Consider the following 17,513-nt stretch of genomic DNA (forward strand, 5'->3'; position numbering starts at 1 on the left):
TGCTGCGCTGGCTCGCTGGCTCTGTGGTTTCACCACAATCACCTGGACCATCTACCGTTGGACTACGTCATTGCCGATCTCACATCATGGTGATTTTTAACCTGTTCCTATGTTTTGCTCTCACAAGCGCAGCTCTGCCACTCCGTTACTCAGCGATCTTTCCACCCTGATCAGCTCCTACCCCAGGAACCCCCTGGACCTGGTGACTCACTATAATAACTGCCTTTCCTCTTCCCTTACCACCCTGGCCCCCCTGAAAACACGCCCAGTCTCATTTACTCACTGCTCCCTGGTTCACCCCTGAGCTCCGCCAGATCAAAGCCACTGGCCGTTGACTGGAGCAACTCTACAAAAAGACTGGACTCACTGTACACTGCCAAATGTACTCGGACCATCTCCATCAATACAAGAACGCACTCACCACTGCCAAATCTCCATACTTCTCCAACCTCATCAACACTGGTACAGGTAACACCAGACTCCTCTTCTCAACAGTTAGCCACTTACTTAAAAACCTCCCTTCAGACATCTCCACCTATCAGTGCACTGCCTTCCTGGACTTCTTCAGCTCTAAAATCAACACCATTCACCAACAACTGGCCTCATCTTGCACCTCCTCAAATGACCCAGCCTGTAGATCACCGTTGGCCAACCTCTCATCAGCTCCCTCTACGACTTCACCCCAGTATCAGAGCACACCATCTCGGAACTCATCCTTAAAGCCAAAACCACCACCTGTCTGCTTGATCCTCTTCCCACCTCCCTTGTCAAAATGTGTCTGCCGTCCATTTCCCCCATAATCACCAACATAATTAACTCCTCCCTCACCACTGGTACAGTACCCCCCATTCTCAAACTGGCTGCCATCACACCCATCCTGAAAAAACCTGGTGCTGACCCAGCTGTCCTTAACCATTACTGGCCCATCTCCAATCTCCCCTTCATCTCCAAAACACTTGAAAGGGTGGTTGCCGCACAATTACAGTCCCACCTCGACACAAACAACCTCCATGAACCCTTCCAATCCGGCTTCTGTCCAAAACATAGCACCGAAACAGCCCTGGTCAAAATCACCAACGACCTCCTCTGTGCAGCTGACTCTGGACTACTCACCATTCTCATCCTCCTCGATCTCAGCGCAGCGTTTGATACCATCTGCCACCCTCTGCTCCTGGACCGCCTGGCTGGCATTGGGATCACTGGTGTTGCACTCTCCTGGTTCACATCATACCTTATGACTGCCAACCATTCGTGCAACTAAGGAATCACAAGTCTGGGTGTTCAGGTTCCACTGGGTGTCCCCCAGGGGTCAGTTTTGGGTCTACTTCTTTTCACCACCTACCTCCTCCCCCTGGACACACTCCTCCGTCACCATGGGGTCCATTTTCACTGCTACGCCGATGACACACAGGTCTACATCTCCTCCAAACCCACTGCTGCCATCCCTCCCACCTCCCTCATCACTTGTCTTGATGACATCCGGAGCTGGATGACCAGAAACCTTCTGAAACTGAATGGCAATAAAACCGAGGCCCTGCTCATCGGCCCCAAATCCATCCTCACCAAATCACAACGCACCCCAGCTCCACCCATCGTCGTCGACGGATTCCCTGTACCCTTCACCCCCCAAGTCAAGAGCCTCCGTGTCATTCTGGACCCCACCCTTTCATTTGCACCCCATATTCAAAAGATCACGGACTGCATTCTTCCACCTCCGCAACATTTCCAGACTCCGCCCATTACTGACCCAATCCAGCACCAAAATCCTGGTTCACGCATTTGTCACATCCTGCATCGATTACTGCAATGCCCTCCTCACTGGACTCCCCACCAAACTCATCAACAGACTGCAAATCATTCAGAACTCGGCCGCCCGGATCATCACCGGCACCAAATCATCGGACCACATCACCCCTGTTCTCATCCAGCTCCACTGGCTCCCTGTACAATACTGCATCCACTACAAAAACCTTCTCCACACCTACAAAGATCTCCACAACCTAGCCACCACTTATCTCTGTGACCTCCCCCATGAATACACTCTCTCCCGGACCTTCCACTCAACCTCTGCTGGACTGCTAGCTGGTGAGGAAACCGCAGAGGAAGTAGTTTTTCAAACATCATATCTCCACTTGATTCATGATTCTGGTTCTTCTGGTTTTCAGCAGTGGTGAAATTATATACGTGAATTAAATGTTTGAATTTTCTCACAGACAAAGACATTTGAGAACTATTGTTTCTGTTTCGTCTTGTTTTCACTTCATGTTTTCTTTATTTAAAAACCTGTTTGAACAGGTTTTTAAATAAAGTTATTATCTGTAGGAAGATGATGATGCTAACAGATGCTAACAGGTGTTACAGCACCGGGTTCCTTTCAAAGGAACCATGTAGCCGGGCCATCGGTTCCTCCCCGGACAGGACGTCGGACACACCGTTGCTAATGGAAACAGCTGCAGCTTCGGATGCTAACTGTGCTAACTGTGCTAACGGTCGTTCGTGTTTCAGAGTTTGTACTCTGACGTTTTAACGGTTCGACAGTGACGTCACCACCGCGTTAACTCAGGCAAAGCTTCGACTAGCAGGAGCTAACAGGAGCTAGCAGGAGCTAACAGGAGCTAGCAGGAGCTAACAGGAGCTAACAGGAGCCAGCAGGAGCTAACAGGAGCTAGCAGGAGCTAGCAGGAGCTAACAGGAGCTAACAGGAGCTAACAGCAGGATTAGCTCGTGGATTAACAGTTAGCCCACAGCAGAGTGGACACAAGCTACAGGTGCTAACAGCCACCTGAGGTTTACCCCGAAGTTAACCTGGAATAAGTTAACCTGGAATAAATTAACCTGGAATAAATTAACCAGGACTAAGTTAACCTGGACTAAGATAACCTGGACTAAGTTAACCTGGACTTGGACTAAATTAACCTGGACTAAGATAACCTGGACTTGGACTAAATTAACCTGGACTAAGTTAACCTGGACTAAGTTAACCTGGACTTGGACTAAGTTAACCTGGACTAAGTTAACCTGGACTTGGACTAAGTTAACCTGGACTAAGTTAACCTGGACTAAGTTAACCTGGACTTGGACTAAGTTAACCTGGACTAAACACTGTGAGTCTGAAACACGAGCCCTGGTCACAGGTGAAGATTAAGACTTTATTGGTCACAGGCTCTTTGACAATCTGACGGTTTCACATTTCAAGGTCAAAGGTCACTCACCTGATGAACTCGCAGCTGTTTAGATCCAGTTTGACCTCTGACCTGCTGCCGTCCGCAGGTGCTGGATCATGACTCAGGTAGATCTTGATCTGAACTGGAAACAGCGGATGCCATCATGTCGGCTTCTGATCTTCTGGCTGTAGAAGAACCTGGTACCGACTCCTCCGTTCCTCATGGTCCTGGGTCTCCTGGGTCTCCTGGACGGCCCCTCCTGGCAGAGAAGGCCCTGTCGGAGTCGTTCTCTCGGCTGCGGTACCGGGACACGTCCCTGATGATCTGGCAGCAGCAGCAGTTGGAGATGGCGCCTCCCTCCACCTACCTGAGCCGCAGCCAGTCCACCTGGTACAGCAGCTACGGGAACCAGGCCGTGCTGGTCCGGGACAAGAGGGTCCTGGAGGACGGCGAGGGACGGTCCAGGATCTGCAGCATCATGTAGACAGAACACTGACTCAAGTCATCACGTTTAATTTACACTCTTTGTTCAGTAACTTTTTCTCCTGGAACATGTTTTAACTTAAAGTTGAACAAAGATAAGTTTGTTTACACTCGTGATATTTTAAATGATCCAGATTAATAGTTTGACCATCAGTCAGCTGACACAGGCTCCGCCCACACCAACACATCACATGACAGTTCTTGTACACGTGAACACGCATGTGCTCAGTGTACAAGAATTTTGTACATATATGTGATGTTTTAACTCTGACCTGTTCAGTAAAAGACATATTTCATTGTATGTATATATATATATATATATTTATGTACATGTAGTGTGTGTGTGTGTATGAAAGAGAATGGACTGGGTCAGTTTATACGTTTATTTATGAAAACAAATGAACTCAGAAAATAAGGATCATATCAGTAATTACATCAAATTATTCACGTGTTGTTTTTCATCCTCTCTCTCTCTCTGGGCGATCTAAACGTCGGACAGGAACTATACAGCTACTATACAGTGCTCAAACATACGGAAGAAGGAACGTACGGCCGGAGTGCATGCAAATACATAAAATCACTTTTTTCCTTTTTCTTATTAAAATACAAAAATTAACTATAACCATCGAAGCTCGACCATCAACTAAATAAAACAGAGGAGGTTACTGCGGCAACGAGCCGTCTGTCTGTCACTGTGTCTCGGTTGTTGTAGGTTGTTTTAGGTTGTTGTCTGTAAAATGTCCAAAATAAAACTTTGTTTCTTCAAATGAAACGATGGAAAAAAACTAACGATTAGTTTAGTTTACGTTTAGTTTTGACTCGTCTGAAACTAAGTAATTAATTCACATAACAAACTATCGTCATGACAACAGAGCAGCTCCATACGCAGAGGGATCACCCCCCCCCCCCCCTGGCTGCAGTATAGGTCAAAAACCTCCTCCATGTAGGCAGATGGGACATGGACCAAACTAAAATTATCAAAGTAGACGTTAAAAAATGTGTTCAAGTGTTTCTCATCAGTTTGGTTTGAATCAGTTATTTGTTGATATAAAAACAGGCGGAGACGTCATGATTGACAGCTGAGACTGACTCAGGATTGGTCAAGTGCGTGTGTGGGTGGGACTTCGACACCACGACTCCACAATGAACTACTGCACAGACTCTGACTGCAAATTATGTCATCACCACAAGATGGCAGCGTTCGTAACAGATGTGTCACTCAGTCTCTGGTTAAAACTCAGCATTAGGTTTCTGAAGGTCACATGACCCTCCCTGTCAGGTGGGAGCCAATGGAAACAGTGTTGGATGTTAACATCACATGACAAAGGATGAAAAACGTGTTTTCTGGTTGATGAGGATTAAAACTGTCCCCCACTCTGATTGGCTACTTTTTATCCCCCGACAGGCGAAGTCAGAGGTGAAACCAACGACGTGGAGTTAGGACAGGTGAGCGGTGAGGTCACGTGATTTAATCAGAAACTCAGATCAAAACAGAAACAGGTTAACATCGTGCTAAAGGTCACGCAGAAAATTCTAACATCACGCAACGTAAAGCTTCTTCAGAAGCAATCAGCTGACTGCTCCACTCTGCCTAACCAATCAGGGGAGGGCAGAACTGTGATGTCATGACAACACATGAAATTAAAGTCTTTAAAATGGATAAATTAAATTCCTTTTAAATGTTTAGCTTCAGTGGCACATTGCACCCAGATATAAATGAGTTTAAAAAAAAAAAACACTGGAGCCAATCAGACGTGACGTCACTGAAACATCTCAAATATCCACTGAACCTTTTCTTCATCCTGACGACTTTATTTTGGACATTTTAGAGTTAAAATTATTAAAATTTGGAAATATGAGTATTTTACTGAGGGTGATCTGAACGTGGTGTTGAAGCTTCAGTTTGAGCTCTGACTTTTAACCTGGGGGGGGGGGGGGGGGGGGGGGGGGGGGCAGAAGAACGTCGTACAAAGACATTTTATATCACAAATCTTATAAAGACATAAACGGGTTCAGCACAACCTGAAAAATCAAAAACAAATGACAGGAAATAAAGAAGATGTAGTGTTAAAAAGAAACATGTCCGTCTCGCTCCCTGGGTCCAGCCACCACGCCCCCAGGGTTGACCACACCCCCAGCATTGACCCCAGTCAGACGATGAGTTGTGTTGGTTTCAGGACCAGCAGAGGGCAGCGTCAGCCTCAGAGGGTTTTAATTGAACAACAGTACAAAACCTGGATGAGCTCAGCTGATCAGTATCTGATCAACATCTGATCAACATCTGATCAACATCTGATCATCAGCTGTTTGATTTCCAGTCATAAAGGAAGTGGATGTGATTGATCAGCTGAGCGACTGTCGAACATTAGAAATGAATAAAACACATGAACCTTGTTGCAGAGATGTCAGTCACAGATGAACTTCACCACTTATCAATAATCATCCGTCATTCACCAAGGAACCAGTTTAAACTACTGATGTCACTTTAAAAACAGGTTGACCTCTGACCTCCCCATCTGTGATGAAGATCAACACACACACACACTTCATCGCCTATAACTGCAGCTCCTGAACTCTGCCATCGCCAACAGCTGATCCAATAAGTGTGACATCATTTTACAAGCGGACGTGTCATACATCTGTTAACAGGAGATGTTCAAGTAAAGTTTCTTATCAGCAATTTTCAAATCTCCACACAATCAGCTGACGTGGACGTTTTTTTGGTTTATTTTTTTATAACAGCCAATCGTTCAGAACTTAGGTCTACAGGTGCGTTCACACCGAACATGCCGTGAGATCATTTGAGTTTATTCAGGTGAATCACGTGAATAAACACAAACGAGGAATATTCGCCTGTTCTCCTCCGGAAGAGGACGACTGGTCGAAGGGATCAAGTTACTGCGTCGTACAAGTGGAAACTCCGGGGGAAGTAAAGACTGAAATAACTAAATAAATGTCTGTGCATTGACTTTGTATGTAATCTCAACACTTTGCGTCGCATTCGGTGTGAACGCAGCAGAAGACAAGACGCCACTCGGCCCTGAGACGCTTGTTCTTCTCCAGGTTTTGGTTAAATCTCCCATGATGGTCTGAGCTTCATCTCAGACATGTTTCCTCTGAAATCCTTTTCAGTTATTGCTCAACAGCTTCACTTCCAACGACGTGAAACCCACTGAGACCTCCTCGTCCTGATGATAGCAGACGCTTCCGGAATGTGTTCAGAGGTCAGGGGTCATAGCCGGCGTCCAAACCCAAGAAGAAACGTGGATGTTTTTATTTCTCTCCACAGCAGCGAGACGACAGTTAAGAGAAGATCAGTACAACTGGTGAACAGACAGACCTCCTCCTCCTCCTCCTCTCTCTGACAAGTTCTTTCTTCTTCTTCTCTTCTGTCTCTGCATTACTCCAGGAAGAAAAGAAAAAAAAAACGACACTAGGAGCTAAAAAACAGGTTTGCCTATTTACATACAGTCTCCAAGTCTGGGCGTGTGTGTTGTAAGAAGTTCAGAGTGTGGATCTCTGTCTTGTGTGTGTTCATGGTGGAAGTTTACATGGATGTGTGTTCATGTGTTAACTGTCGTTCCTGTGATCGAGTGTGTGTGTATAAACTCTGTGTTCAGTAACGTGTGTGTGTGTGTGTTGTGTGTGTGTGTGTGTGTTCAGTCTGTGTCGGAGGAAGAGGAGGTTCCCGTTGAGGAGCTGTCATCAGAGGAGGAAGAAGAGCTGCCACTCAAACGACTAGCCCCGCCTCCTGAGGCCCCGCCACCTGCTGCCTTCTCTAAAGGGGGGGGGGGTTCAAGAGAGGGAGAGAGAGGGAGAGAGAGGGAGGGGGGGTTAACTCACAGGTTAGATCTGAGGTGAGTGTAATGTTTGTGTCGTTGTCGTTCTTACGCAGCAGCTTCCTCTGCTTCTTCTGCAGACAGGATTTGACGTAGCGCTCCAGCTCTCGGAGCGTGGAGGGTTTGAGCGTTTCGAAGTCGATCTCGATTTCGTCGGGGTTAGAGTCTCGCAGCGACGGCTCTCTGGACTGGATGATGTGGACGACGCGACCCAGCTTCTCACCCGGCAGGCGGTTTATGTCCAGACTCAGCTGGCGCTTCTCGTCATACGACATCGGTAAAGACGACTCCTCTCCATCTTCTCCATTGGCCGAGCCGCCACCTGACGTCTTGCTGCCTTTCTTAAGTGGCCTGGAAATGCACAGGAAGTGGTTTGTCAGGCGCATTTCACACAGGAACACTAGGATTCACTGATGAACTGAGTCATACCTGGTTGCGGTCACAGTGCTGTTGGCTTTCCTGGCCGGTGCCTTCTTCTGATTGGCTGGTTTGGGCTGTTGAGCGGCAGCCTTTGGCTTCTTCTCTTCCTCCATCTTCCCCTTGTTCCCTTTGTCTTTCTTCTTCTCCTTGTCTTTCTTCTCTTTCTTCTTCTTTGGCTTGCTGACCGGAGCCTGGGACAAGACGGCCAGCTGCTCGTGCACCGCCTTCAACTGGTGGAATAGACTAATTATCAATATCTATAATCTCCGATCAATAATCAGGAACGCCTTCCACTGATCATTCAGTTCAATAAATGATTACTATGAATATTTGACATTTCATTTACTCTTTAAATCAATAGCAATGTTCAGTATTAAAGAAGGAAACCAGGATGTTCTTGACCTGTGATTGCTCAGCAGCACCAACCTGCTCCTGTAGCTCAGCCAATCGCGTGGCTCGCTCCTCCTCGGAGTCGGAAGATTCGTCTGAGGAGGAGTTGTTGCTGCTGTCAGAGGAAGCTGTGCTTTTACTGACCAGTGGTGTTGTAGACGGGACAGACACCTCCAGGCCCTCGTCTGGGATCTTAGCAAAACGCATCTCAAACACATCCTGAGGACGGACACAGTCACATTAATGACCAAGACACAGGCAGAGCTCGTTCTGGAATCTGAGGGTTGACGTACCTGCAGTTTTCGGGCCATGGCCACGACCTCGTGGTCTGGAGGGTTGTACTTGTAACAGTTGGAGAACATTAACCTGACGTCAGTGGCGAAGCTCTGAGGGTCACTGTACTCGCCTTTATCCATCTTTTTCTGTTGACACATGAAATAAACTGTTGTCAACAACCAGACTGAACCTGGTGACGTGTGTGACTCTGAGATCCGATGTTCAGTCTCAAACGTTCTGCAGTTTGACAGTTTCTAGTTGAACAACATTTTTCTTCGAAACATGTCAACGAGCTTCGAGGTTTGTTTCCTAAGGTTTGTTGGGTGTGTCTGAGGTGTTGACCAATCAGCAGCTGCGTATCAACTGAAGATGTTACATTTCCTCGTTTTGTCTAAAGAATTGATTTTATAAGATCATATTTATTTAATGGACAGAGACTGAACATTAACTGCATTTTTTTTCAAGCTTATCTAAACTCACGTCATCTCCCGAGGTTTCTATAACGACCCTCTCAGCTGCTGTGGTCATTTGTGTAACAACATAGTTAATCGCATCTTTAAATAACTTTTTACCGAAGGCAGCTCATTGTGTGATGACATGTGACCAGTCATGTGTGACGATGTCATGTGTGTTACCCGGACAGTGCTGAGGTCCATGGGGTGTTTGATGATGTCATGGTAATCGTGCAGCTCCAGTGCCTCTGCGTCCACCGGCTTATAGAAGGGCCAGGCGTAGGCGGCATGTTTCTTTGAGAGCATCTCCTTCAGGATGGCGTCGCAGTGTTTCATTTGCTCGCCCAGCTTACCGACCTTCTTCCCTCCAACTCCTCCTCCGCCACCTCCCATCTCACCCCCTGGCACCTCCTCACCCGTCTCTCGGCGGGTCTTAGCGGGGCGTGCGGCAGCCTCACGGCGGGACGAACCCAGCTTTGCCGGTTTGTTGTCCTGAGCAGATGGAGAGTCAGCACGACCAGCAGAGATGGCCGACGTGGTGGGAGTGGTGGTGTCGGCTTTCCTCTTCACACCTTTCTTCTGTTAGAGACAGACAGGTGGAAAGAGACAGGTGTGAGACACAGACAGGGACAGAGTCTCTGCCATTGGTATTTTAGATCGTGTGACGAATGTTACCTTGACAACAGGCTGTGCAGACGGCATCATGGTTGCTGGGGGCTGCGGTGCAGAGACAGGGGGCGTGGCTTGGACAGGTATTGGCATGGTGGATATGACAGGTGTCTGAGAAGGGGAGGGGGAGGGGTAGGAGGGGGGAGGGGAGGCTGAAGACTCCGCCTGCTGACTCACTGAAAGACAGAAACAGAGAGCAAGAGTACTGTTAGTACAGCTGATACAGTACTACTACACAGTAATATCAATGTACATCAACAATATCACTTAATACTAGGATAATATTTAACTTAGTATTAAGTGAATAAAATACTGCATTTACTGTGATAGGAGTGCAGCTGTAGTACTGTGGTGATAGAGTACAACTGTATAGTACTGTAGTATTACCTGTGGTGGCGGTGGCGGGCTGCTTGCTCTTGTTCTTTCCTTTGGGAGCCGGTGGCAGCAGAGCGACTTCCTCCTGAGGCATCTGAGCGACTTTCTGCAGGAAGATTTTCTCGAGGGCCTGAGCCATGAGCACGATGTCGTCTGTTGGCTGAAAAACAGGAAAGAGACGCGGAGCTGTTAAGTTCTCAGAGTCAGTGGATGTGAACAGGTGTGAAAGTCGCTGTGTGACGTACCTTGTTGTAGATGTAACAGTTGGTGAACATGGTGTTGAAGTCCTGCATGGCCTCACTGGCGCTCCAGTAGTAATTGTTCTCCAGACGTTTCTTGATGGTTCCCATGTCCATTGGGTTCTTGATCACCTTGTGGTAGTCCTGGAAACATGGACGTTATTAGCATTGAAGCAAAATGGCTAAACAGCTAGCCTAGCTTACTAATTAGTGATAACTGTTGTTGTTAAATGCCACCGCGTCAGACCAGCTCATACTTGCACATCATCGTGACATCAAACAGTTGTGTCGTCTGACCACTAGGTGTCCAAGATGAATTTGCAGTTTCAAACTAAAACGTAGTCGCATGGATGTAGGCTAAAAACGCCAGATGCAGACAGGACTGGGATTTTTATTGTTGGATTTAATCTATACAGTTTATCGATACTTAACACTATAGAATTTTGATGCATGAATTTGACATTGAGTCGGTTTATTTGTTTCACTGTGTTGTGTCTTGTTGTGTTGTGTCTTGTTGTGTTGTGTCTTGTTGTGTTGCAGGTTCAGTGTGAAGATGAACAGAATACGTCTCTTTTAAGACGGGGACTCACCGCCAGGCAGAGCTTGATGGCGTCGACAGGTTGGTAGAAGGGCCAAGCGAACTGATGTTTCCACAGAGTCTTAACCACCACGTTCTGCATGTACTGCAGCTGGTTGGTTTTTCTGAAGGACACAGAAGAGGTAAAGTTCATCTCACCTGTTTCAGGGATGTGTTCACTCACTGTCATTCTGTGTTTAATAACAAGCTGTTTTCAGACATGGACGAAGTTAAGACATGTTCCTGACATGTTCCGTATGTAACACATGTCCGAGTCGGTGTATCTGGACATCCGGATCTTCTGCTGCAGCCTCTAGTAAAACATCTGGAACCTTCTCAGTAAGTGGGCGTGTCTCTGAGGTTTCTAACACGTGACGGACGTGAAACTGAAGAACACAAATGTCTCAGGATGAAGAAGAGGAGCCGTACACGTAGAAGACGAAGACGTCCACTTGGACAGACGAGGAGGTTCCAGATGTTTTGGTGATGAGGGCCGACGCCGTGTGGACGAGCTGTAAACAACAACACTGATCTTTACACAGTTTAGACGTCATGTCCCGCCTCCTGCTGCTCTACAGGCTCCGCCCCTCGTTACCCACATGCTCCTGTTGTTGTGAACGAGTCGACAATCTGCTACACACACTGACTACACAACATGACAACACAACACGTCTACACAACATGTCCACTCAACACGACTACACAACACGACCACACAACACGTCCACACAACACGTCCACACAACACGACTACACAACACGACTACACAACACATCCACACAACACGACTACACAACACGACTACACAACATGTCTACACAACATGACTACACAACATGTCCACACAACATGACTACACAACATGTCCACACAACATGTCTATACAACTACACAACATGACTACACAACACGTCCACACAACACGTCTACACAACACGTCTACACAACTACACTACACGTCCACACAACACGTCTACTCAACAACACTACACGTCCACACAACACGTCCACTCAACACGTCCACACAACATGTCTACACAACATGACTACACAACATGTCCACACAACATGACCACACAACACGTCCACTCAACACGTCCACACAACACGTCCACACAACATGTCTACACAACATGACTACACAACATGTCTACACAACATGTCTACACAACATGACTACACAACATGTCTACACAACATGTCCACACAACATGTCCACACAACATGACCACACAACACGTCCACTCAACACGTCCACACAACATGTCTACACAACATGACTACACAACATGACTACACAACATGTCCACACAACATGACCACACAACACGTCCACTCAACACGTCCACTCAACACGTCCACACAACACGTCCACACAACACGTCCACACAACATGACTACACAACATGTCTACACAACATGTCTACACAACATGACTACACAACATGACCACACAACACGTCCACTCAACACGTCCACACAACACGTCCACACAACATGTCTACACAACATGACTACACAACATGTCTACACAACATGTCTACACAACATGACTACACAACATGTCCACACAACATGTCCACACAACATGACCACACAACACGTCCACTCAACACGTCCACACAACACGTCCACACAACACGTCCACACAACACGTCTACACAACATGACTACACAACATGTCTACACAACATGACTACACAACATGTCTACACAACATGACTACACAACATGACTACACAACATGACTACACAACATGACTACACAACATGACTACACAACATGTCCACACAACATGTCCACACAACATGTCCACACAACATGACTACACAACATGACTACACAACATGTCCACTCAACATGACTACACAACATGACTACACAACATGTCCACTCAACATGTCTACACAACATGTCCACTCAACATGTCTACACAACATGTCCACTCAACATGACTACACAACATGTCCACTCAACATGACTACACAACATGACTACACAACATGTCCACTCAACATGTCCACACAACATGTCCACTCAACATGACTACACAACATGTCCACACAACATGTCAGGAGAACATTTTCTGGAGTTCATGTCAGAAAACAGCTTTTCTCGTGGCCTCAGCTGTGATTGGTTACTGACCTGCCAGGTTTAGTGGGATTTGTGACCTCAGGGGGGGGTGGGTTGGTGAGGGTAGGGGGGCTGGGTGGCGCAGCCTCGGGGGCGTCCGACATGGTGGACGATGTTGACGTAACAATGCACCGTGGGACAGCAGTGTCTGACCTGACGATGAAAAAACAATTCCCCCAGTGGTCTGAGGGAGGGAGAGGGTGTGTGTGTGTGTGTGTGTGTGTGGGGGGGTGGGTGTGTGTGTGTGTGTGTGGGCACACAGGTGTGTGTTCAGTTCAGGTTTGGTTGGGGACGTTCCTTAAGCTTGATGTTTCCCTCGAGGAGACAAACTCCCATCTCACACCTAAAAGACAGAGACACAGAATTTTGAAACTGTTAAAACTTCACGTTACCATGATGAAACTTAGCTGTGATATATATATAAAGATATATTTAATATGTCAGAACTCACAGGGACAACAACGCTCAAATTAATAAATTAAAATTAATAATCTGATAGTTGTTTTTCTTCATGACTGTAAACATAAACAAGCGGTTTCCACGGTTACTGTTTTGAAGACCAAACCAATCGATTAACTACCTAATCTATCAATTATTACAATTATCTTGAAAATTATGTTGCAATCATTTGATATGGATTATGTGTTATTATTTTAATGCCAAATTTATGAGCCCAATAATTGATAAGTATCTAAAAGTAAAATACAAATACAATTATCTAAAACATAAAACTTGAAGTATGAAAACAAAGCGTAATTTTCTAGGAGTTGATTTAAAACTGTACGGTAGGTTTCATGTTTGCTCACATGTGGAGATGGTTTTAGGTCAGAAATCTCAAAAATCACACTCAGTTATATTGTGAATTTCATCATGTTTGTTTTCACATGTTAATGATAAATAACATTGAATATAGTAGAGAGAAGCTGAGTGATGTGATCTAAATATTTACATGTAGAGCAGGAAGTGGATCCGCCCACATGTGAACACCTGAGACTTCAGGATAGGTTGATTAATTTTAGGCGTCGTATACATGAACCTGTTTAAATGAGACTATAATAAAAAAGTGAAACATTCACTTTTGCAGTAGAAAGTCAAGGCCTCTGTCTTCTACCTCATCATCTCCTGATGACATCATGTCTCGTCCCATGAGGTGAAAACATGTTGATAACGTGCAGTGACTGTTCTAACAACTTATGGAGAGTTAAGAAATAATAAGCCCATGTTTCCTATTTAGAAATATTTTAGATCAATATCAAGTTTTATGTGTTTATTTCTTTATTATTTAACACGATTCACGTACTTTAATCATTGATTATATTTTAGTTTCTTACAAAACCTTTGAGCTTAGGTTGTACAGACTTTAGAGTCAAGTCCTGTTTGCTTTTCAACACTGTGTCCTTCACAAAGTCAACTATATCGTCTGAGATGTTCGGACTCAACTCATCGCGAACAACGTCCTCCTCTCTCTCTCTTTGCAGATATCTCTGACTCCAGAACTGCAGGAGAACTATTATTATTATAATTAACAACAAAACTTCAGTAATTAATTATTATATGAATTGTGATTGTTATCAATAATAATCAATAACTTCTTTACAATGTATTGTTTTCATTAGAACCACTCAGAGCTGATACCTGATGGTGCTCCAGTGTTCCGGGTGTCCCTCTCCCCCTCCTCACTATCTCTCTCTTTTCTCCCCTCTTCCCCCCCTCAGATGTCTCCTCACTGACTCTGGTTCTAGAGGTTTCTCTCTGTTAATGAGGGAGTTTCTCCTCCACAGACTCAAAGTGCTGCTCATGGTTCACCTGTTGGTTTCTCTATAAGAAGAAGATCTGAAGCTCTTCACCTTCTCTGTGAAGAGTCTTGAGATCATGGATGTTAGGATTTGGTGCTATACAAATACAGATGAATGGAAACATTATCACTATCGTCTAAAACGCTCAACCCTTCTCTTCACTCCAGAACCTGATGTTTTCCCAAACGTCAGCAGAACAAGTTTCACCAACTTTAAACCAGTTCAACAAAAACTGATTTTCTTCATTATCTGATCTGTCTGTCTCTCTTTCATTATTGATCATTTTCATGATTAATTGAAAATTATGGGAAGTGACACCAAGAATATTCACATCTTTTCTTAAACAAAATTCAAAATTTATAATCAAAACTGTTGCAGATTTTCTCTCAGTTGATGAGATGACGAATCATATGAGCTGATATATTGAAATAACAGAACATGGCTCAGATACATGTGATAAATATGAAGATTTTCATGATCAATTTCACATCAAATGTTGAAACTAACATGTGTTCAAACATTTGGATTCTCTCACACACAGAGTCACTGTCAATCATCGTCAAACGTCTGAGTGTTCAGTCTGGTGTGATCAGGTCTGAACAGTCACTCAACATTCAGAGGACACAGGATGTTTGAGACAGAAACCGATGTTAATATTCAAGGTTCAAAAGAACACAAAGACTGACGGCGACAGTGAAGCATCACAAACTTCAAATAACTGCTGACGGTTTCCATGACCACTTTAATATGATGAAGAATTTAGGTGAAACTATAAACTAAATAATTTTCATGTCAAATAGGACGTGTTTCTGCAGGATGAAGTTTGAACCGTTCAAATCAATGTTCTGAGGAATTCTATAAAAACAACAGAGAACAGCGAAAACTAAAGATTTTCAGTTTCCTGTGAGAATCTGAGACTTTTCAGAAAACTGATCAGTTTCATCGACTCAACATCTGATCCAGTCAGAAGATAGAATTTTTTCAATGTTTTTTTAATGTCAATAATTTAATCTGCCTTTAAAACCTTTACGTGCAGAAAAGACTTTGTAAAATCATAAGTATGGACTTTTAATTTCAAGGTGTGAGCAGGTATGACGTCAGCAACAGGTTCCCTCGGATGTCAACAAGAAAATCAGAAAACATCTAGTTTTATTCCAGTAAATTGTCAATTCATTGATTAAAACATTGAACTCAAACTACGAAGTCGAGTTTGTCCAAAGGTTTTATCACCCGAACGATCAGCTTCACTTTCTGAGATTCTGTCATTTCAAAACAAACTGAATATCAGACCACACAGAAGAAAGTATCCAGAGGATCACTTATTTAAGATGGAACTGATCATTACCTTTATCAATTCATCATTATTCAAATAGACCCAAAACCTCCAAACCAGTTCAGTGACAGAAAGTAGAGAAGTAAAAATCCACCTGTAGACTGATCAATACTGAAAATCATAGATTATTACAGAGCTGATCAGTGAAACACTGAGGTTAGTTAACACGTGATAATTACATATATTAGATGACAGATCTGAGTGATCGATCAACAGTTTCAGTTTTAACCTGTAAACTTGTCACAAACCACCTGTTCGATCACTTCATCGATTATGGATCAGAAAACAATCATCAGTCCGTGAATCGATCAACAGTCTGTGATTCTGAGCTTCAAACTATCTGACGATCAATCCGAGGATTTCTCCACTTTAGAGTCAGATTTACTCTGAACACATGTTTCTGATCCGCTAACATCAGGGCCGAACACTGAGTCCAGCACCGGGACCAGAACTACCCGGAGCACTCACCCTCCGAACCCACAATAAACACCCGCCGCCCGGATAACGAGCCACAAACCTCCGGTCCCGGCGGCTGCTCACAGTCTGTTGCGGCTAACGCGGAGCTAACAGCTAACACTCACCGCTGCGACCGACAAACTGCACACATCCAGTCCCCGGCAGCACGACCATCCGCCCGCAGAGCCAGCGGGCCCGGGTTTACTCGGTGGTTTCCCCGCAGAGATCCGCTCCAGCTGCGGCCACGGGCCCGCTGCTCCGTGGGCTAACGAAGAAGCTCATTTATCTCGCTTTAAAAAGATGGCGGGCAAGCCGATGCAAAATACGAGCTAGGTCGCTAACTAACGGAGCTAGGCTACTGAGCGAGCGCGTTAAAAGAGCATTAATACGGGTTCCAGCTGCCGCGAAGGCTCCGGGGCAGCGCTGGAGGACACACCGGGACTTTTGCGCGGTTATGAAACGCACAGTGACCGGATCGGGAGGTTTAAAATTCCGATCTTTGCAGATGTTGCCGCGGTGTTTGGCTAGCTAATGAGCTGTTAGCCTGTTAGCTGAGCTTTGTCTGAAGGCGCCGAGCGGCTCCGACCCTCCAGCACCTCCTGCACCCACCGGGACTCCGCTCCGGCCCGTTATCCCGCCTGCTCACCCCCGGCCCCGGTCAGAGAGCGGCTTTACTTTGAGTTCGGCTCCTCCGGTGCGTCCCGCGGCGGCTGCGGCGGCTTCTCTCTCCGCTCGGTTTTAGCCAAGTAGCATAATAGATGAGTTATCAGCTGTGTGCCCAGTGCGCAGGCGCACAGCTCAGCGGCATCATGCCTGTTGTTGTGCTCCGATTGGCTGCTCGGGCCGCCGGGGCCCTGTGATTGGCTGTGAGCAGATTTCGAGGCTGTGATTTGTTGCTGGGGGATAAAA

The 17,513-nt window shown here is 45.6% G+C and overlaps 2 protein-coding genes across 10 annotated transcripts; one reads left to right on the top strand and one right to left on the bottom strand.

Moving 5' to 3' along the window:
* Window positions 1-1,989: 1,989 nt before the first annotated feature.
* On the top strand, window positions 1,990-4,078 carry LOC138407416 (putative uncharacterized protein BRD3OS). Of its 2 annotated transcripts, none has more exons than XM_069523163.1 (2): window positions 1,990-2,085; window positions 3,271-4,078. In XM_069523163.1, exon 2 carries the CDS (start codon window positions 3,328-3,330, stop codon window positions 3,646-3,648), a length of 321 nt encoding a protein of 106 aa, XP_069379264.1. In that variant the 5' UTR covers window positions 1,990-2,085; window positions 3,271-3,327; the 3' UTR covers window positions 3,649-4,078. The 2 variants fall into 2 exon arrangements, with proteins under 2 accessions (XP_069379264.1, XP_069379263.1); XM_069523162.1 differs by lacking the exon at window positions 1,990-2,085 and adding an exon at window positions 2,434-2,768.
* On the bottom strand, window positions 4,017-17,414 carry brd3b (bromodomain containing 3b). 8 transcript variants are annotated; one of them, XM_069523127.1, is made up of 12 exons: window positions 17,280-17,414; window positions 13,032-13,362; window positions 10,898-11,009; window positions 10,314-10,451; window positions 10,081-10,228; window positions 9,700-9,869; window positions 9,208-9,603; window positions 8,590-8,718; window positions 8,333-8,515; window positions 7,916-8,136; window positions 7,539-7,837; window positions 4,017-7,425 (listed from the first exon to the last, which is right to left on the bottom strand). In XM_069523127.1, exons 2-12 carry the CDS (start codon window positions 13,121-13,123, stop codon window positions 7,307-7,309), a joined length of 2,007 nt encoding a protein of 668 aa, XP_069379228.1. In that variant the 5' UTR covers window positions 13,124-13,362; window positions 17,280-17,414; the 3' UTR covers window positions 4,017-7,306. The 8 variants fall into 8 exon arrangements, with proteins under 8 accessions (XP_069379228.1, XP_069379225.1, XP_069379227.1 ...); XM_069523124.1 differs by having other exon boundaries at window positions 8,309-8,515; XM_069523126.1 differs by having other exon boundaries at window positions 17,214-17,384.
* Window positions 17,415-17,513: the final 99 nt, after the last annotated feature.

Source organism: Paralichthys olivaceus, chromosome 4, assembly GCF_024713975.1.
Source record: "Paralichthys olivaceus isolate ysfri-2021 chromosome 4, ASM2471397v2, whole genome shotgun sequence".
Taxonomy (NCBI): Eukaryota; Metazoa; Chordata; class Actinopteri; order Pleuronectiformes; family Paralichthyidae; genus Paralichthys; species Paralichthys olivaceus.